At 39.5% G+C, this 21,463-nt stretch overlaps 1 protein-coding gene across 5 annotated transcripts in view; it reads left to right on the forward strand.

Annotated features, from left to right (window-relative positions):
* The window catches only part of PLCZ1 (phospholipase C zeta 1), a 47,533-nt gene extending 36,279 nt beyond the window's left edge, over positions 1–11,254 (forward strand). For all 5 annotated transcript variants that reach the window (XM_084764879.1, XM_084764880.1, XM_084764881.1 and 2 more), the window contains 3 exons: positions 7,688–7,814; positions 10,155–10,304; positions 11,122–11,254. In XM_084764879.1, coding sequence (XP_084621005.1) covers positions 7,688–7,814; positions 10,155–10,304; positions 11,122–11,210 — 366 coding nt within the window. In that variant the 3' untranslated portion in view covers positions 11,211–11,254. The remainder of the gene's footprint in view (positions 1–7,687; positions 7,815–10,154; positions 10,305–11,121) is intronic.
* Positions 11,255–21,463: the final 10,209 nt, after the last annotated feature.

The following is a 21,463-nucleotide window of genomic DNA, read 5'->3' on the forward strand; positions in this document are numbered from 1 at the left end:
ATTAATGACTTGTTCTTTTATTTGTTGGTTGTTAAGTAAACTCGATAGTATACATTAATATTTCAATTCTACTGATCGGCTCCAATGCCCTTTAAATTCCTGTTAATCTTTCTAGACACAGTTAATGGGTGCCATTTTGGCATCTTTTCCTGTGTCTGAAAATTTTCTTTCTGTGCATTTTCACATGAATGATTTTCTGCCAGTGAATAGAAATATTGAGGCTAAAACCTTTTCCTCTGAGAGATCTATTTATATTATTCCATTGTATGTCACCATTTAACACTGTGATGGAGTGGGTTGAGTTCAACCCACTGACGACCTTGGGGACACGCCACTTTTTGTCCCTTAACTTTAAAGAATTTCACCAACAAATTCTAGGAGATATTTCTTTCTCGTTAATCTTTTACCTTTGTAGTGCAGTATTCTTTCCCTACTTGTCTCTGAACTCTGTTTGATTGCAAATAAAGGTACGGATGGTATGGATATACTTTTTCCTGTATTCATCTTCAGTGTCTGTTAATATGTTATAATCTTAAAATGATCTCATTTTCCCCCTGAAGTTTGGGAGAGCCCTTAACATTTCTTCCCTACATTGATGCATTGATGATTCAAATTCTATATTGAATTTTTAAAAATTTATTTGTTTGTGTGTGTGTATGAGAGAGAGAGAGAGAGAGAGAGAGAGAGAGAGAGAGAGAGAGGAGAGAAGAGAGGAGAGAGGAGAGAAGGAAGGGAGAGAGAGAGAGAGAGAGAGAGAGAGAGAGAGAGAGAGAGAGAGAGAGAGAGAGAGGGTGCAGGTGCCTGTGGAGTCCAGAAGAGGGGATCAGATCTCCCCTGGAGCTGGAGGTATTGGTTGTAAACTGCCCATCTTGGATGCTGGAAATTGAACTCTGTAATAACAGTACTTGCATTTTACTGCTGAGCCATCTTTTCTGACCCCCATCTCTGACTTTATTTTCATTTAATATAGATGTGTACTTTTTTCTCCTACACTTTTAGTCTCTAATAGCCAATTACCTCATGTTGTTTCCTCTTTATTTCTATCTTCATTCAGACCCTCCCAGTTCTCCCACCTCATTACTTCATTTTTTTTGCTTCATCGTTTCCTGTACAATTTCATTATAGCAAAAGTGGCTGTCTCCATTAGCACAGACTTTCCCTCATTCTCTATGACCTAAATGCAATGTTTATTTACTTTTTAAAATGCCACTGAACCTTTAAAAAGGTCTGGTTGCATTTTTCTCTCCACTTAATTACAAACCACTCCTTTAGGCTGTACCTCCACCTATATAGTCTGCAACAGGAAGATGTGTTGGCTAATGAATTGGGTAGTGCCTCCTTGGAGTGCCTTTGGAGTGCTTCCTTCTGTTTAACTAGTTGCTCCTACAGCCATAGGCATCATCTCAGAAGCTCTCCTGGGATTTTGGTCTGTGATCTTGCTGTTTCTAGCTGGGACTTTGCAAACCATTGAGTGGCCTCTTGATTTTCACTCCTGGCTGCACTGCTTGAAATTCTGTAGTTCCCAGAGTATACTTCAGCTACAATGTCTACACATCATTGTCATAACACTATATGCCTTGGGAGCCCACCCTCATTTGCTTCAGGCCTTAGCCATTTACTCCCAGAGAAGTATGGGAGATTTTATGAGTTATTTTTCAGAAATGCATTTGAAAGGACAATAGAGAAAAAAAATGGATGGGGAGGAAATGTTTTGGGCTTGGCGGAAACAGTGCTAGTTAGGTACATAGCTGGCTTTGCTCCTGCTCTAGGATGCTGTGACACTATAATCCAGTCAGAGTAGACAGCTTGAAATCACCTACAACAGGGGCTACAAATATTGATTAGCTGATACTTTCTGGCACCTGGAGAAGTATTATTGACCACAGAGCTTCGTTTACAAGGGCATTGTCACATTGGCCTCCTTTCTGCATCTTTTAAATAGTTGATTCAGTGAAAAAAGTGGATTAGCCACTCCTAAGAACCCTTCATAGCATACTCAAGACTTTCTTAGTCCTGAATTCATTATCTGTCTGCCATGGGAATCTGTTTCACTTTCATTGATGGATTCCTTTTTCTGTAACTACTCCTAAAATATTTATGTTGCAAAAAGCTTTTTCTAACCCTTGTTACAGACTAACGACTCTTCTTACATCCTCTTATGCAAAGGTTCATCATTGTAACCACCAGTAAGGCTCCAATCTTTAACCTGACCTCATTTTTTTTTTTTTTTAGAACCTGAAGTATATTTTAAACAGTCTACCAAGCATCCACACCTGTTAAATCACTATCCTGTCAAACTGAAAAATTTAAAACCTAACATCCCTTCCTAGTCAATGTCCTTTAAATATTTTGTCGGGACATCAATGAGTGGTGCTACTCACCTGACCAGCTCAGAGCAGAAAACATGGTGGTATCATTACGTGTCTCCTCCTCTCTGCATTTTACCCATCTAGATTGTACCCTGTCCACTCCACGTCTTCATGATCCACGCCTTTGGTCTAAGCAGCTTTGCTGCTGTCCTGTTTCAGGAACTCATTATTCATCATGAGGTCTCTTCTTTTGACTTCTTAAACATGTCCAATTAGCCCACGATGACGGTTAGTTTTAATTTGTCGTCTTTAGCTAGTCTGGAGTAACCTGGGGAAAAAAACTCTCAGTGAGATGTTGTTTGGATTAGATTGATCTGTGGGCATGTCTTTGAAAGATTTTCTTTTTAAAAATGTTTTATTTTACGTGAATGAATATTTTGTTGTGTATGTATCTATGCATGAGACTAAAGTTGCTACAATGAGGACCTCATTAGTATTTAACATTCGTTTCTGTTTACCAAGTACTTGCCTAGTCAAGGCTTGGCTTTCTTCTATCTATCTGTAACTATGACTAGGATTTACTTCCTTGAATTGCAGCCTTTCCCCCCAACCCTTACTGTTCACTTTCCCATTGAATTCTCATTCCCTCTTCTCTCTCTCTCTCTCTCTCTCTCTCTCTCTCTCTCTCTCTCTCTCTCTCTCTCTCATCTGTTTCAATCTCTATTTGTATTCCCCCATCCTTTAGACAAGGTCTTACTGTGTAGCCATGGCTGGCTCGGAACATCTATCTAGGCCAACCAACCAGTCTTGACCTTGTACAGACCTGCTGCTGCCTCCCAAGCTTTGACATCAAATTTAGATGCTATGTCTTGACTGACTCTTGACTTTAAAATCTTCACTTTTTGGAAGCTTTTTTCTTGGTTGTGCTCCTTTTTACAGTTTCCTTCTGTTTTTCCATCACAGCAGATGCAGGTACATATTATAACACTTAGCACACGGTATTATAATTATTTTCTTGTCAGTATTCCCCAGTTGTCTAGGGATTTTTTCAGGACAAGAGTGCTGCTCTGCTCAATCCTAGTTGATAGGATCTGACATCAAACATGCTACATATGTGGAAGTTAATTGAATGAGTGACATCTGGTGCATGCTGAGAACAGTATGGAGAGCATCTGCACCTCCTTGTTGGAAATGAAGTTTTAAGGGAGTTTGTGCGCCACAGATGCTGATGAATGTTCTGGGCTTGTACTCCGAGAATCTCATGATGAGGTGTTAGGTGGCTTGGAGTCGGACAAGTTAGTGATTCTCCTTGGAAGCAGCTGCCATGGACATGTGTGTGAGCCCTCCCTGCGTGGTTATTCTAAGGAGCTTTGTAGTAGGTTACTTTAGTCTCATGGGTTATGGGAATGCAATTTGGAAAACAGAAGGCTTGGATTTACTGTAAGCTTCCTTGAGTCCTTGATGAAGACAGTCAAATTTCTAGTTTATCTGTTACCTGAGAAGTGAAAGTTTTGATCTAGCTCATATCCTTCCCTTCCTTTCCCTTCCTTTCCCTTCCCTTTCTCTTCCCCTTCGCTTTCCCTTCCCTTCCCCTCTCCCCTCCCCTTTTCCTCCCTTCTTTTCTTTTCTTTTTTTTTTCCTTTGGCATAGAATATACAAAGTGGAACCAGCCCCTTTTTGGAAAGGTCCTTTCCCACAGAGCTGAAAATGACCTGGCCTGCACTCATATTTGGGAGTAATGTGGTCGGCTTCCTAAACATGCAGATATCTAACTAAGCTGAAAGATTTCTGCCTCTGGGATACAGGTCACTGAAAATCTTGTTACCTTAGTGTATACCTGATGTCATACTGTGTGAGTTTAGGACAGGAGAAGCTATACACCAAAGCTTTCTCCCCACCCCCATCCTCTATTCTGCTCCTCTCTTTTTTAGATAAGTGATTATTGATATACAAACATAATTATCTCCAGTAAATGAAACTGCGCCTCAATTTTCATAATTGCATCTTTAGGCTTATAACTTCTTTGTTATTTGAGAATTTAATTCATACCTTATAATGTAATTCTTCTGCTTAGTTCCATGCCACATTTTTTAATTTGTTGGTTGTTTATGTGATGTTTAGTTGCATTTTCTTTGTTTGCTTTTTTAGTTCTTCGTAGATACTCTATGTCAGATGTAATGCTGATAACATTTTTTCCCTCATTCTGTAGGCTGTCTTTTCAGTTTGGTGATGATGCCCTTTGCTGTATGGGGCCTTTTAGTTTCATGAGGTCTCATTCATCAGGAGTTTGTCTTGATGTCTATGTTGTCAGAATTCTGTTTAGAAAATTCTTTTTGTGCCTATAGATGGAAATGTATACTTAACATTTTTCTTTAACAGATTTAGGTTAGACCGGGAAGCATGCAGGATATTATTTCATTTTTTTCATATTTGTTGATAATTAATTAAGTCCTAATATTTGATCTTTTTTGGGAGAAAAATCCATGGGCTGCTAAGAAGAATGTATGTTCTTTAGTGTTTGAGTGTAGTAGTCTGTGATGTGTTAGGTCCATTTGATTCCTGATATCCAGATTTTTTTAAATTTACTTTTTGCCATGATAACCTGTCTACCAGTGGGAGCTGGAATTCAATTCACTCATAACACATGTGTTGGGTTTATCTGTGATTTTAAACATAGTAGTATGTTTTCAATGAAGTTGGGTTAACCTATATTTGGAATATATATGATTAACTTTGTTCTGTCCTCTTGGTGGGTTGTTCCTTTAATGAATATGCAGTGACTGTCCTTGTAATCTCTGATTAACTGGTTTTGATTTGAAATGTACTGTCAGATATTAGAGTATCCATGGCCACACCCGAGGATACCCTTTTTCATCCTTTTATTATAAGATGGTGTTTATTGATGATAAGGTGAATTTATTGGCGACAGGAAAAAGATCAGTCTTGTTTTCTCACTCATTCTGCTAGAATGAATCTTTTAGTAACAGGAACTCTATTATTGAAAGACAGGTATCTATTCTTGTCATTTTGTTGATATTGTATTGTGTTCTTAGACTTCATTTGATTAACTATCCTGGGTTTTTGCTTATTTTTTCCTGTGACCTCTTGGTTTGTTTATCTTTCTCTTCAGAATTAAGTAGTTCATCTTGTATGCTCTATGAAGCTGGATTAGCAATCATAAATCCATTTAATCTATTTTTATCATGTAAAGTTTTAATTTCATCTTTATTTTAATGGATAGTTCTGTTGGGTATAATAGTCTGGGTTGACAGTTGTGGTACTTCAGAAATTAGAATACAGTTTTCCTAGTCCTTCTGGCTTTAAAATGTTCTGTTGAAAAATCAAGTTTTATTCTGGAGAAACTGGATTTACAAGTGACTTGACCTTTTTTTATCTTCAGTTTTTAATACATTTTCTTTATTCTCTGTTTTTAATTTTCTTAACTATAATATATCATGGAGAGATTGGGAGACTTTTTTTTTCTGTTGTTGTTTGTCTTGTTTATTTGGTGTTGTGTAGGTGTTTGGATGGGCATCTCTTTGTCTAGATTTGGGCAACCATCTTTGATTTTATTAAAGTATTCTTGGTGATTTTTTAAATAATGATTTTCTTTTTCTTTTAGGCCTATTACACAAAACTTACTTTTTTTATTGTGTTCTGTTCCAAACTCCTATGTTTTGTTCACATACATATTTTACATTTTTATTCACCATTACCAAGTGACCCATTTCCTCTACTTTGTCTTCTAGCCCTGTCTCATTATTTTCCATCTGTCCTATTCTGTTGGTGAGGTGTTTTACTGAGGATTTTTATTTTTTATTTGACTTACTGAGTTTTTCATTTCTACAATTATTTCAGTTTGTTTTTTCTCTATTCTCAGTCTATGGAATTGAGTTTTTATATCTTTGATAGACTTTAGCATTTCATTCACCTTTTTGCTTTTGTCCTTCTTTGAGATGTTTGAACATAGTTATACTTGTTCTTCTGAACTCCTTGTCTGCAGGCTCTTTCTGGTCATTTTCATTGAATTCATCACTATAGGATTAGTAATTTTTGGATGGGACACATTGTCTTGGTTTTTCATGTCACTTTTATTTTTGTTCTGGGGCTTGTGAATCTGAAGCAGTCTGTTAGCTGCAGCTTTGTTTTTGATGTTTCTCACCACTTTTCCTCTATCAGTCTAGACATGTACAGTGCTCAGGACAGGATTAGGCTGTAAGAGGGTTGATCCACTGTTTTCTGTTTTGGAGCTTATATTGAGGGATGTGGGTTCTAGCTGTATTCTAAAGTTTGCTAGTACCTGTGGGAACAGATACCATACAAGGGTCAGCACAGGTCTAATTGGCCTTCTGGTGTGACTCTCAAAATGTACATATTTGACCTTGAATAAGCTCTGGTCATCAGACAGCTGGTGATAGGAGATCTTAAGAAGCAGGGTATATAGCCAAAGGCATGTGGGAGATGTATAGTTCCTGACAGTAGTTATGGACAGGGCTGGGCTCTGGGCTTGTAATTTATTTCTCACCTTAAATCAACACATTACAAATGCTCTATGTTCAATTTGTTCTTAAAACCAAAACACAATTTTGAGTCAATAATTAGCTGGAACTAAATAAAAATATAACTGGTAACTTTTTGAAGTATGTTCTTAATACCTGTCTCTGACATATATAGGACGTAGTTGATCTTACTAAACTCCAGTTTTTGTTATGGTAATGCAGATAACACTGGATAATGTCAAATTTTATAACTGGTTCAAGTGTAAATGTTTTTTTTAGAAAATAGTATTATAATATGGTGCAACATTTTATATTTGAGAAATAGTAATACCTAACTAGTAAAAATAATTATAACATGTTTTTAAAAATTAATATATCAAATTAATCATAAACCTTGTACATTGTAGATTCCTATAAATACACGTGAATAAAATAGTATGTTAGACAGGTTTTTGTTCATTATAAAGTGATATTTGAAGGTAAGGGGATTAAAATAAAAAATTCCCAATTCTTCTCAGTTGCTTTTTGAAAATATTTTATTAATTTATTCATGTTATACCTCAATTGTTAGCCCATCCCTTGTATCCTCTCATTCCTCCCTCCCTCCCATTTTCCCCTTACTCCCCTCCCCTATGTCTGTGACTGAGGGGGACCTCCTCCCCCTGTATATGCTCATAGGGTAAGGCAAATTAAGGTATCATAATAAAAACTGAAATGTTATGTTAAAAATGAAAAAAAATTCCCATGATTTGCCAGCTTCAGTTTTGTAGCAGATAATTTAGAGTCTTTGTCTTTTTGGGAAATGCCATCTGACTGAGAGCAAGTGGTGATGTGGTTTCCTGCTCAGCTAAGGTTGCCTGCACATCTGTGTTTGCACAGCTCATCAGTGGGATCCAGCTGCCTTTTAGACTGTCCTCTAACAAAGCTGACATATTAGTGATCATAGAAGTCTATGGTGTTCCAAATGACCACATGAAACAGCAGACTCGTGTTGCCTCGAAAAATGGTGAGCTCTTCTACTTCTTATAAAAACAATGTAGTCAGATGGTGGTGGCACACGCCTTTAATCCCAGCACTCGGGGGTGGGGGTGGGGGGGGACAGAGGCAGGTGGATCGCTGTGAGTTCTAGGTCAGCCTGGTCTACAAAGTGAGTCCACAACAGTCAAGACTACACAGAGAAACCCTATCTCGAAAAACAAAAACAAAAAAAGTAATTTTTGAAGAAAGTGCTTAGAAAACTTTAATTTAAAAGTAATTTATTTAGTGTACCTTTGAATAATGTGACTGAAGAATGTTGGTCACACCTCTGGGGTTTGTGGGAATGTCTCTGAGAAAATTCAGTTTTGTTCATCAGACTTGTGTTCCTGCTTTTAAAAAGCACCAGAAGAACTAAAATCTGTTTAGTATATACTTATATATGTTTTAAAATATTATAGACACTCTATAGCTTAGTATGACATAAAAGAAGGAAACTACTATGGTGAGGAATGATTAGGGCTTGAAGAAGAATTCAAAAGACTATGTGTAAGAGGTCCACAAAAGATGGTCAGAGGAAAAGTGTAGATGTTTTTTAAATCACAGTTGGGGACCAGGGTAGTTAAGGGAAAAAGAACATGACTTGCAACTGTGAAGAAGACACAATTATAAGATGCTAGGAAGAAGCCATGATGCTTAAGCTGGGTGGAACATAGGATGCTCAAGAAAGACCAGAAATTGACAAAGTGTTTGTTCTTAGGCAGTTCCCTATGGGAAATGGAGAGAAGCAAGGCATCCACAAAGGAATGCTGCTATGAATTTTCAGGAGATTTTTTTCTATAGGCAAGATGGGAAAGAACAAATGAGAAATAGAAAGTGTTTGGAGATGACTTCAGTGCTTAAAACACAGAAGCCAAGAAGCAGGGAAGATGGTGCCATCCAGATAGGAATGCAGGGATGAGAGCCATCCCACGGGGGAGGAGATCTAGGAGGCGGGAAGGACGGACAGTAAGACCATTGGGACAATGGAAGTGAAATTTGAGATATGAAGATCTGGGAAGAAAGGATAGTGTTTGGAGAAGGCATAGTTAACAGTTTGGACACAGATGGAAAATATGCTCACCAATCAAATTTCATGTCCTGCATACTTTTGATAAAAGTAACAATTACTTTTGCTTAGGATTGTGTGTGTGTGTGTGAGAGAGAGAGAGAGGGAGAGAGAGAGAGAGAGAGAGAGAGAGAGAGAGAGAGAGAGAGAGAGAGAGAGAGAGGAGAGGGGGAGAAGAGAGAGGAGAGAGGGGAGAGAGGGGAGAGAGGGGAGAGAGGGGAGAGATTAGATCTAGAGGAAGGGAGGCAGGCAGGCAGGATGTTAGAGGAGGACCAACGACTCTTCATACAGATTTTCTGTAAAGGTTTAGAAATGTCTATAAAGAATGTACTCTAAATCTGCCCCTGTACCCTATGGAATTATTTTCATTCTTAGGCTAAGGTAATTATTCCAGCATAAGATAATTAATTTATTGTGTTTATGAGCAAAAAGCACATTCAGGACTGCCACTTGGTAAAGGAGACCCAGTGACTACAGGAGCACTATAGAAATCATAGACATCACCGTAATTATTTGCAGATGTATCAGCTATTCTAAAAATAACAAAAACTGCCGACATGACTGGGAAAGCTTTGTGTTTGTACCTGAGCAGGTGTGAACTTCCTCCCAACCTTTGGACCTGTAAGCACAGATTTGATCTGGGTGTGCTTATCTTGAGTCCAGTAGCTCAAAGTCTAAGTTTTGAATGATTTGGATTTCTTGCTGTGGCAAGGGATTGGTTGCTTGAGAAGATGTATTTTACTAGCATCCTAAATTATTCATCAATTAGGGTTTCCGAAATCATCATTAGTGAGAAGGAAGGCAGAGAGCCCGTGAAATATAAGAATTCCTCCTAGAACAACCTGGTACAGAAAATGGCACTTCTGACTTCCTCATGTCTCCATTTCTTTGCGAAGGGAGTGTCCTAGCTTCAGTCACATAGCATAAGGATTCAGACTCCCCAGGCTTGCATCCTGCTCCATGATTTGTTATATAAAATGCCAGGAAGAGATGTGACATTTTTGAAGTGTAGTTTTCTTATCTGTTAACACTGATGGGGTTGCAATCCATGTAAAGTTTTCAAAAGCCAGTATCCACTGTTGTTATTATAACATCTTCTACTCATTGACTACTTTAAACATTTAAGTGCTTTAAAATACAAATCATTATTGTTGTTATGCCCAAGTGTTAGAAAGAAAAATTGTAGAGACCTATTATGACTTGATTTTCTTCTTAGAGAAAGTATGTATGATATTTTTTTATATCCGTTTCTTTATATTTCAGCTTTTAGTCCAAGGTGGAATGAAACGTTTACATTTATTATTCAAGTGCCAGAACTGGCATTGATACGTTTTGTTGTGGAAAATCAAGGCTTCATAGCAGGGAATGAATTTCTTGGGCAGTACACTTTACCAGTTCTTTGCATGAACAAAGGTAATGATCTCAGGCATAAGATGATTTTATTACTGTTTAAATATGTCTCTATCAAAGCCACATGTTGATCATACCAAATTTCTCCATCTCTTTATCTGAATCAGTGGGATATGAAGGGGGTCTTAAGTAGATCCGTGTATTTTCTTCTGTTGAACTGCAGAGATGTGTTGTTTGTATGGAAAACAGTGTGATATGCTAGGATGCAAGGTAAACTTGGCATGTGTGCTTCTTTGCCAGGATTGCAATTCTTCCCTTTCACTGAAAGGTAGTCATGGCAACAACAACAACAAAACCAAAAAACTATGCTGGTCAGGGATAAGACAGAAGGGGACACTGCCTCATTCTTCTGCCTGAGCACAAGCCTAGGTACCTGGTAGCCAGACCTTTTGGACCACTTTTCTGGGCTGGCAGCATGGTGCAGAGTCACCTTCCAGGAGTGGCTTACTTGGTGCTATCAGTGGCTTTGGTTAAGGATGCTCACTTTTCTCTCACCGGACAAGGCATGCCAGGAAGAGGTGGGGCCTTTTTGATACAGAAAGGTGATGGCCGATTTTGGATCATGATGTCCTTGGGGAGAGGGGACAGGTGAGGTATGCCTCATTACTGGGACACAGGATTCTGGCAGTTCAAGCAGAAACTAGCACTGCTTCATTTTTATGGAAGAACAACATACTGGGTTAAAGTAGCTATAGCTCTGCCCCTACAGCGTTAGCTATGCTAAGACACTCAGTGAAAAACACTTTCTTCCTTAGCAGCAATGTGGAGGCCATTGCTCTCAGTTTGTTATATCTAATTTGACACAATCCCTTTCCTGCAGGTTACCGCCGCGTGCCTCTGTTTTCCAGAGAGGGTGCAAACCTTGAACCTTCTTCACTGTTTATTTACGTTTGGTATATCAGAGAGTGACTCAATGTACCTCACATAGCAGCCACACATCACAATAAACAGCTCAAAGGAATGTTGGTAACTTTTCTTTTATTACCCATAAGATACGAGACTCACTGAGTCAGAAATACCCAACTCATTCACCTTTAAATGGACAAAACAGAAAGAGGGGAAATAACACCATCAGAGGGTGCGTAGCACACCATTCCCTGGGAGCACTCTGACCCTTTCCTCGACTGCTGATGTCTCCTATGCATCTGCTTCCAGGCTTACATTTTTTTCAATTGCTTGTATCATTTTTAATGAATAGAATTTACAGCTTTTAAAAGTATGCCTGATCATATAAGACATGTTGGCAAATATTTAGCAGCATAGAATATGTGAAATCGAAGAGTGTTTTAAGTTCTTAACACCCACTGCTGCCTATTGCAGTGGGAAGGAATTAGCTTGCAGGGCCCTTTGCACCCTCTTATATCCTGGAGAGCAATTAGCCCCTGAATTCTCAATCTAGTTCTTAGATGCTGCGTGCCTGATTTGGTACCCTGTAATTATACAGACATTTTTATAAGTGTGTATGAAATTGATTTGCATACCCACTACAGTCAGAGTCTGTATCTATAAAAGAAATCTATTACGCAGACTTACATGCTTGGGTCTTGAATTAATTTGCAGTATTTTTGAATCTGTCTTTAATATACTTTTAAGATTGTCTCTTGGTCAGAGATGAGAGCACCCCACTTTTTCACCAACAATGAGATTTTGTTTGGCTAAAAGTGGTGGAAAATATAGTTCCTTAACTATTAACTGAGTCTTTCCTTGCCCACTGGCACCCCTGCCAGAAGCCAGCTGTGAACTATTCTTAAAAAACAATCAGTAACAATTGCCCCACCATGTTGATACCTGTGGTGTGGTGGGCATAGTCAGGACAGCTGGCAAATCTGCACCCCCAACAGAAATGTGTTGATACTGAATTCGACTTCAGGTGTAACTAAACACCAAGACACAATTAAGATGTATGCTTCGATTTTTCACAAACCAACTTTGTTTAGGGTTCTTACACACCTTGGCATCCCTTCCAAATCTCCAACCCTAGGTAAGAGAGAAGGAAGGTTAGCAGGAGGAAAACAGGGGATGTAGACTTTTTACTTCTTCCCTGGGTAGGGTCATTGGGTTCCTTTGGGGGGCAATGCCAATCTCAGCTGTCAATAGCAAATGCCGCAGTCAGTGTCCTCCAAACTGCTGGCACTCTCCCTGTAGGCTCTCTCTTTTATACTTTTCAGTGGCTGCAGAATTCAACTAACTCCAGCTGTCAAAGGCCACACCCTGCACTAGGCAATTATCAGCTGTGGACAAACCAGAGGCCAGACTAAAGATCTCACACTTGGGATTAAAACAAAACATATTTACACAGTAAAACTGAGTTTACGAAGAACCCAAAACTTCCGTTACAGATCTATCTCAAACTCATTATCCATTGACGGCCAGAAGACACATCCTATCACCTTCAACCCCAAATATTACAAGCCCATCATCTGTGCTCCCATTAACTGTAAAGGACAAGGAAACTATTTTTGCAGTAGTATTGATGACTGTAGACTCACAGCTGAGACAGGAGGTCGTAGAAGGCTCCTGTGACAACCTCTACGCCCACACTACCTCACTGTCCCCCCAAAGCTTCAGCCCTGATAGGAAGCCTTCCAGGAGAACTCTTAGAATTGTGATAAGGACGCTGAGGTATAACTCTTCATAGTTGGTGCCTTCTGGCAGAGGCGCAGGTGAGCAAGGAAGGACTCAGCTTTCTTCAAGAGGCTGCTGGCCACTAGGTGTTTGACCATACTCCAGTGAGTATATGGGCGACACAAATTGGACTTGTGTGTTTTGTTATTGTTTGTTTGTTTGTTTGTTTTCTTTCTTTCTTCGTTTTCCTGGGGTGGGAGGGTTTCTCAAGATGAGGCAGACCCAGGTAGACAGGGAAGTGAGTGTGATCAGTGTACATTATGTAAAAATTCCAAAATAATCAATAAAAAATATGTTGTCAAAAATGTAAATACCCATGGGAATTGATATTACCAAGCAAAAGGAGGAAGCAATGTCCTATGGTGTTCACTATGTGGTCCCACACACTCTTTCCAGGGCTGTAGGAGTTATCATGCAAAATCTGTTTCCCCGCAGAGCTCAGGTTTCTTCAGAGGAATGCACCCTTTCTATTGAGCAGACAGTGGAAGGTCCTGCTGAGTTCTCTATTGTAGACCCAGCAGGAGGGCTGTGAGTATGCTCGGCCACTGACCCAGTGCTCTAACCTCTAACTGCCAAGGTCTCTTGAAGATCTGGAATTGCACAGGCTTTTAATGGCTTTCTTTAAGTGCACTCCCCAAGCAAACGCATTAATTCTGCAGTGGGATAAACTTCTATTCCTCATTTGCTCCATTAAGCTTTGAAATAGAAGAGAAAGGGAGTATGTTTTCTCTTCTCACCTTTCCCACCGGTACCAATTAAACTCACTCACTGACTTTAAAAAACCTGTTTTTATTTGCACATGTGAAATGGCATTTGTGTGCGCTCTTGTGCATGCACATTTATTTATTTATTTATTTATTTATTTATTTATTTATTTATTTATTTATTTATATCCATGTCCTTTGGGCTCTAGTTACAATGTGTGTGTGTGTGTGTGTGCGTGCGCGCGCGCGAGTGTGTGTGCATGTGTGCATGTACCATGAGCTGTGTGACTTTTATGTGGTATTGGGAATCACACTCAGTTCCTCACACTTGCAAACCAATCCCTTTACTGACTGAGCTATCATCCTGTCCCTAACTATTGATTTTTAAAAAGATATTCTACTCTACATATAATTTTTGAAGCAATATTATTCTTTTATTTCTCATTCAACAATCTTGTGCTGTCTTTAAACACTTTGATTTCATTTAAAATATGTGCATTGTTTATCATTTACTCTCTGAACTGGTGCTCTTTAAATTATATTCTCCCAAGAGCTTACATTTGACATTCCCCACAGAAGCTCCACCACTGTGGGATGCTCTCAAACTTTGGGAAAGGTTGGGAATAGTGTGGTAAAGTCAGCTTTGCCTCTTGCTACTTAAGCATAATTCATTTGTAAGAAATAATAGTGTAATGAGGAGAAGAAAGCACAGAAAAGGCTAAATGACCTCCTGGGATTGTGGTGAAAAAAGACCTTTGCATTTTCGACTCTAAGTTAAAATGTCAGATCCTCAGGGAAGCTGTGCATGCTCGCTCTGATTAGGTGATATTTCTTGATTTTGCTTGCTTACAACTGGTAAAAATGACAGCTGGGTACTGGTTTGCTCCCAGAGGTGGGCATATGGGTGGCTGGAAGCTGGTGTGCAATTTGCCGTTGGGGTTGGGGTTTTCTCACAGAACATGAACATCACCTCAAGACTCAACCATTCGCCTGTGATGGAGCAAGTCTGTGATCACTGGTCAATGTGTCAGGGGCACGAGCGTGGTATAAGCATTGAAGCACCTGGTACTTCCGATGCTGAGCAGGGCAGATGGTTGTTGACCCATCCATCACCAGTTACAGTTTTAGCTTCAGTTTATGTATTTTTATAGAGAAGATGGTTTTTCCAATCATGAACTCACTCCTTACTCTTTTTGTTAATTTTCTTTTGTGGTGTGTGTGTGTGTGTGTGTGTGTGTGTGTGTGTGTGTGTGTGTGTGTGTGTCCAAAGTTGAGTCCTCATTCTTGTTCAGGAGACACTTCACTCACTGAGCCTTCTTTCTAGCTCCCTCCATCTCTATTCCTGACAACGTCTGATGCAGAGGAGACCTTTACTTCTTAGAATTAAATCATCTGACACAAGTCCACGTTCAGTAGAGACCGTTTATACTTACCTTACAGCGGTGCTTCTCAACCTCCCTAATGGTGTGACTCTTTAATATAGTTCCTCATGTTGTGGTGACCCCAGCCATAAACTTATTTCATTGCTACATCCTAACTGTAAGTTTGTTACTGTTATGAATAGTAATGTATGTGAGATGGAAGGTGTCTTATATATGGTCCCTGTGAAAGGATCCTTCAACTCCCAAAGGGGTCACAACCCATGGGACAAGAACCCCACTCTACAGAGATGCCCTGATTCCCCATGTGCACTTGACTGTTGCCAAGATCCAACTGCATTTGGCGCTTGGGGCTTCTCTTTCAGTTTGTGCTGGTTCCAGGCCTTCAGTTATATATAAAAAAAGTTAAAGCAAAATCTCTCGGTGTCAATGAGCCCAACTTTAGAGTGAGAAGTGTAGTGGGCACTGTAGTTTATGTGGCAATCCGGCTGCTAAAGGGAGAAGTTCTGTCTCTGAAAGAGGTTTGAAGCAGCTTCCATTCAGCTATCAGAAGTTTCTCCACTCTGAGTTTTGGATCGGGAAGGGTCTGTGGATGTTCTGACGGATACTGAGCACATCCTGTAGAACAGAGCCTCCGCCAGACTCCTGTGTCAATCTCAGGCGAGACTTGGGAGTCACCTGGGGAGAGGATCATGTTGGAAGCAAGGAGAGAGTAAAATTCCCTACTGTTGCTGTCTACAATCCTAGCACTCCTGAAACCAAGACAGGAGGATCATGAATTCAGTGCCTTTATCGGGTGATAGTAAGACCCTGTGCATTTCCAAGGTAATATTAATGTTTACTGCTGATCAAAATCCTTATGAATATACCAGAAAAAATTGAACTGCTTTATCCTCAATGTAACAACTCTCTGAAAAAATATGTGTATATCTTAGAACAATATGTATAGCTATATGTAGTAGTTTGAATAAGAATGGGCCTTATTGGTTCATATATTTTAATACTTGGTCTCCAGTTGGTGGAACTGTTTGGGAAGGATTAGGAGGTGTGGCCTTGTTGGAGGTGTCCCTGGTGGTGGGCTTTTATGTTTTAAAAGCCTTTGCCATCCCCAGGCAGTTCTCTCTTGGTCAACTCTCCAGTAATGCTTCATTGTCATGCCTTCTTACTTGCTGCCATGCTTCCTGACATGATGGGTGTGGCTTAACCGTCTGAAACTATAAGCACCAATGAAACTATTTTATAAGTTGCCTGTTCGTAGTGTCTCCTCACAGGAACAGAAAAGTAACTAAGACATTATAAATATTAATAATATGAACGAGTATTATAGATATTATATTACATATGTAATATGTTAGTATATATGAAAAATGTACATATGGTATGTTACATATGTTTATGGTATGAGCTAGATCCATATGTAACTTAACAATAATAAGAAAAATGGGGCACATATTTGGATAGTCATTTCCCAAGAGAAAATGTCTGCATGACAAACAAGCCCTTGAAAATATCAGCTGAATATCATTTGTCATCAGGGGAATGTAAATTAAAACTAATTAGCTCTCCTTAGAATAAGATTCCCACAGCTAATTTTGAGGAGGAGTAGAAGCCTGGATCTCTCACACACCATCATATGGGGCACTCTGGAGCCGTCTGGTCAGTTTCTAATGAAGCTGAATGTGGTGCTTTGAGTGGCACTTAGTCCCCAGTTGGTGGCATTGTTTTGGAAGAGTGTGCAACATTCTGTGCACCCTGGGGTCAGACATTGGGTGTTTATAGAGTTTCCCTTCTTGCTTTTTGCTTTTTCCTCTTCATGAGTTGGAGTTATGATCACTTAGCTTCCTGCTCCAGTTGCCTGCTGCCATAGCTCCCCCACCATTATAGACTCTCCCTCTGGAACTGTGAGCCAAAATAAACTCTCCCATAAGTCACTTTTGGTTGTGGTGTTTTATCACAGCAGCAGAAAGCAATGAGTACTTAGTAACCATCTGCTATTCGCTCCCAGACATTATCACAAGATGAGCAAAACATGTGTCCTCACTAGTTTTACATGGTGGTGTGGAGGAGAAAATATCCATACACAAATATGTTTTCTTGATTTCTTCTCTGTTACTCAGAGAAACTGCTGACCTCTGCACACACAGGCTGCCCTTTTGTAAAATACACCTGACATACACCTAGAATAGAAAACTCCACCAGTGGATTAAACAGCCAGGCAGTAGACCTACGCAAGGGTTTCTCACCATGTTCTTCTGTCTGACGAAGAGCTATCTTTTCACAGTAATATGGGGGGGGGGGTGTCTCCTGTCACTTACAGAGTTGACCACAGGTATCTGTTACCTGGGAGACACTGTTGTCTGCACAGTGAGTCAGTTTTCCTCACTGTATGCCTCCTTAGCCAATCTTCTATAGAATGCTGGCTCTTCTTCTCCCACCCAAGGCTAGGCCAATGACAACTTTGTTTAGCTTTATGTAGGCTGTAAACGTCAACTGTCTAATGCCTATGTGCATGTGTGTGATTCTCATATAAATTGTTTTTGTTTTCCTTTGGTCTGACTACTACCATCCTATGGATACAATAAAATTATAAAACTTCAGAAAGAACACAATACATTAAAAAAAATCTCCTTACCCACTCAATAGCTTTATTTAAAACAATCACAAACTAAAAGCAGCTCAAATATCTTGACAAGGAATGGACAATAAATTATATTATATTTACATAATAGTATACTATTTAATGAGACAAAAGAACATTACTATTGATACATGCATTAGTATCAAAGAGACTAAAAAAAGAAAGCCAGTGGATAAAAAAAAATCCAGCAGAAGAAACAAGTAACTTAGCAATTTCTTCTGAGGTAAAACTGTCAATCTTGGAGGGAAGCTGCTTAAGACAGGGATCTTCCAGGAGGATGTTCTATGGGGAAGTGAAATATTCTAGACTGTGGAGAAACTTCTTAAGCTTAGGAAATAAACAAGTCAAAAGCTTCAGGAAGTCCCTGAATCTGACAATATTCTCTAGGTCCCTTCTCCAAACTCATATAAGCAGTCATGACTGCTGAGAGATATTTTCAGACAAGCCTTGCTTCCTGGAAAAGGCAGAGACAAGCTGTCTTTCCTGAAAGAGACTCAGACCAACTGAGATGCCTGAAAAAGATACTCTTCAACTTGTTGAGCTGCCTGAAGATTGTGCAGTGCACTGTAGCCTTCCAGGTAGCTGTCACTCATATTGGAGTATACGTTACCTTGTGGCCTCATCTTTGAGTCATTTTTGCTCCTCTACGTAAATCCTCACCTATATTCCTTTAAGTAACCCAATGAAACAGCTGACCAAGTTGAACTTTTGTGGCATTCTTACTTTGCTATGTCATCAGTTTCTTGTTTGGGGTGAGTAGACTAGACCTTTATTTGTTCATGTCCTCCCAGGAACAGCATCACACAATGCTGGGGTTGGGGCTGGAAAAGCAGTGTGTTAAAGGGAGCCACCACAAAACCTTTCACATTAATGGAAATGTTATCTTGATGCTAACATTGGTTTGATCTCAAAACTAAGCATGTTTGAAGTTTAGGCAGAAGTACAATGACCTGCAATCATATTTAAAAACATGGAAGAAACACAAATCTTGACTTTAAAAAAAATAGTGCTGTTACACAGTCCTCTCTTGGGCATTCTGACAAACAATTGGCATCCATGGTACATGGAAGGTATAGTTGCCTCAGGACTTGACAACACATGCTCTGACAGCAGGATTGTTCAACACTTTGATTCAGTCAGGTGTTAGAAACTTCCCTGTGGGAGAATCAAACAACTTAAGGAATGACAGGCGTGCAGCATCATTCTAGACTGAGGACCACTGGATTTGGTGGTAGAGACATGCTCATAAAAAACATGCAAACAGGGCTGGAGAGATGGCTCAGTGGTTAAGAGCCCCGTCTGTTCTTCCAAAGGTCCTGAGTTCAATTCCCAGCAACCACATGGTGGCTCACAACCACCTATAGTGAGATCTGATGCCCTCTACTGGCGTGCAAGCTAACATGCAGGCAGAACACTGTATAAATAAAATAAATAAATAAATAAATAAATAAATAAATAAATCTTTAAAAAACAAAAACGTGCAAACATCCACCTGCTCCTAAAATAGTATTTATTCTGAAAATTATATTTCTAATCTCTCTCATTAACCAGACCACTCTCTGGAAGTGAACGCTGAAACATGATGCTAAAAGGTATTAAAGAGTATCCTTGTATGGAACATGGATCAACAGCTGGTTTAGAAAGCTTAAAATTCGAACTGACTTATTTTTGATGTTTGATTGAAGATATCAACTCATAGACAAACACACTTATACATGCTCACAAATAAATACTACAAACTTTATATTGATGCTGGTAAATAACATTTATGCCAAAATAAAGGATAGATTTGTACTTTAATCTTTAGCATCTATCTACCTGTTTGCTACATTTCTCACAACACAGAAACACAGTCTCCCACTCAAAGGCAATAAATAGTTTTTTCTGGGGTCAAATGTGAGAAACTATGGACTGGAAACACAGATTTAGGTTACCCCACATTCCATGTTTCCATGTGATAACAGTGGGATGAAGCTTTTAACATGAAATAAAGCTCATAATTCAAAATCCTTTTCTAAGCACAAATTGTGAAAAATTAGGTAGGTTACAGCAAAGTGGGGTGTGAGAGATCCTGTCATAGACCTCAGATGGTCTTGGACAGTATTATTAGCCCCATTTTTGGTTGGAGCCTACTGCTCTGTTTATACATTCCAAAAGATTGACCAAATGGTTACAAAGATGTCAGGTCAGGTACAGAGGAAGGCAGTAAATGGCTCATGCCCAAAGACAATTTGTCTGTGGACTTGGAACATTCCAGATCCTCCAGTCACTCAAGTTATAAGCAGCCAACCAGCCTGGCAGAGAGTCCAACGGAAGAGGCTGTTCTGTTTAGAAAGTTTTGTGACGATTCCAAGGAACACTTAAAGTGGTTCTTAGACTATTCCAGTGGTTTTAATTTTATCTGCACACTGGAATCATATAGAGCATTTTAAAACACCTAGATGCCCTCATCCCCTGCTTAAAGAATGTGATGAAATATGTGTGACATGCTAGGTACGATGACTTGAGTTCTTCAAGCTACTCCAATACAATGATCTCACATATGACTATAAAGACAGAGAAAACAGAATTAGCTCAAAACACATCTGGATACATATACCCCTATCCCCTACCTCAAGATTCTTATTTATTCATAAACAGGGTCCCACATAGTCCAGGCTTGTCTTAATTAGCTATATAGAACAGCTTGGCCTTGAACTCCCAATCCTACTTGCTCTATTTCTGGAGTAAAGGGATTATAGGCTTATCCTAACAAGCCTGGCCATCATGGGACTCTTGAACTAGAAACTCAGAAGCTGTGTCCCATCAGTCTGTGCTCTAAAATACCTTCCTGGCGAGGCAGATTCATGCTCAAGTTTGAGGTGATTGCTGATATTGGTGGTTGAATGGAGTACTGCTGGCTTGACCTCTGGTCATTGCCACCTTGATGCACTGCAGACCCACTGTGTGTTACGTGTCTGCTTTAGCTTTCCAGAGACTACATTGTGAGCATCAACCAGTCTTCCCTCCACAGCTTCCATATACAGTCTTATTAGAACTTCTCTGAGTCTCCACCCATAGTAAGGAAAAATATATATGCATAGGGAAAGGTTCTACTTGTGCAAGGCGATTGCAGGAAGATGTCATCGCTTGTCATTTGCATAAGAGTTCAGATTTCCAAAGGTTACAAAAGCAAAACTACTTTATTTATTCCTCAAAAACATCTTCCCAGCAAGCCATTAGCCTGGTTCCTCTAACACTGACTCATCTTTCAACACCTTGCTGAGAAGAGAAACGTGGTACGGGAATAGTTTGTGAGCATGCTGATTTAAGAAGAACCCATTCTCCCACATGCAAACAACCATTTTGTCTAGCTTTCTCTCTCAGCCTGGCTAGCAGGACCACTTGGGAGGAGCACGGTTATTGACTTAAGTTCACTTTGTCTCTCTCAACTTTTTTTCATTTAAAGTTTTTTTTCCCTCCTGCAACATTCTTGTTACACCAGATTCTGCAAACTGTAGAACTGACAAACATCTTTATGACAAAGAAGTAAACTTGCCCCAAAACAACAATGCTCCTCAAAGAACGGATGTCCTCCCACATAGGACAACTATGTGTGACTGTGAGGCTGTGTTCCGAAGCCGGTGTCACCACCTCTTGGAGTCCAATTGTTCCCTTTTTGCCATGATTTTGACATCCCCAGAATCCTTTGTAGGGCCTACTGCAGCAATAAGGATACACAGATAGATCACAAGCTGGTCAAAACCATCTGGTCTGTCAGCTATTCACAACCCAATTCCCCCCTTTTCTTTTCTCTCTAAAAAAATCACGAAGTTC

The sequence above is a fragment of the Acomys minous genome (genome assembly GCF_964271855.1).
Source record: "Acomys minous genome assembly, chromosome: 17".
NCBI lineage: Eukaryota > Metazoa > Chordata > Mammalia > Rodentia > Muridae > Acomys > Acomys minous.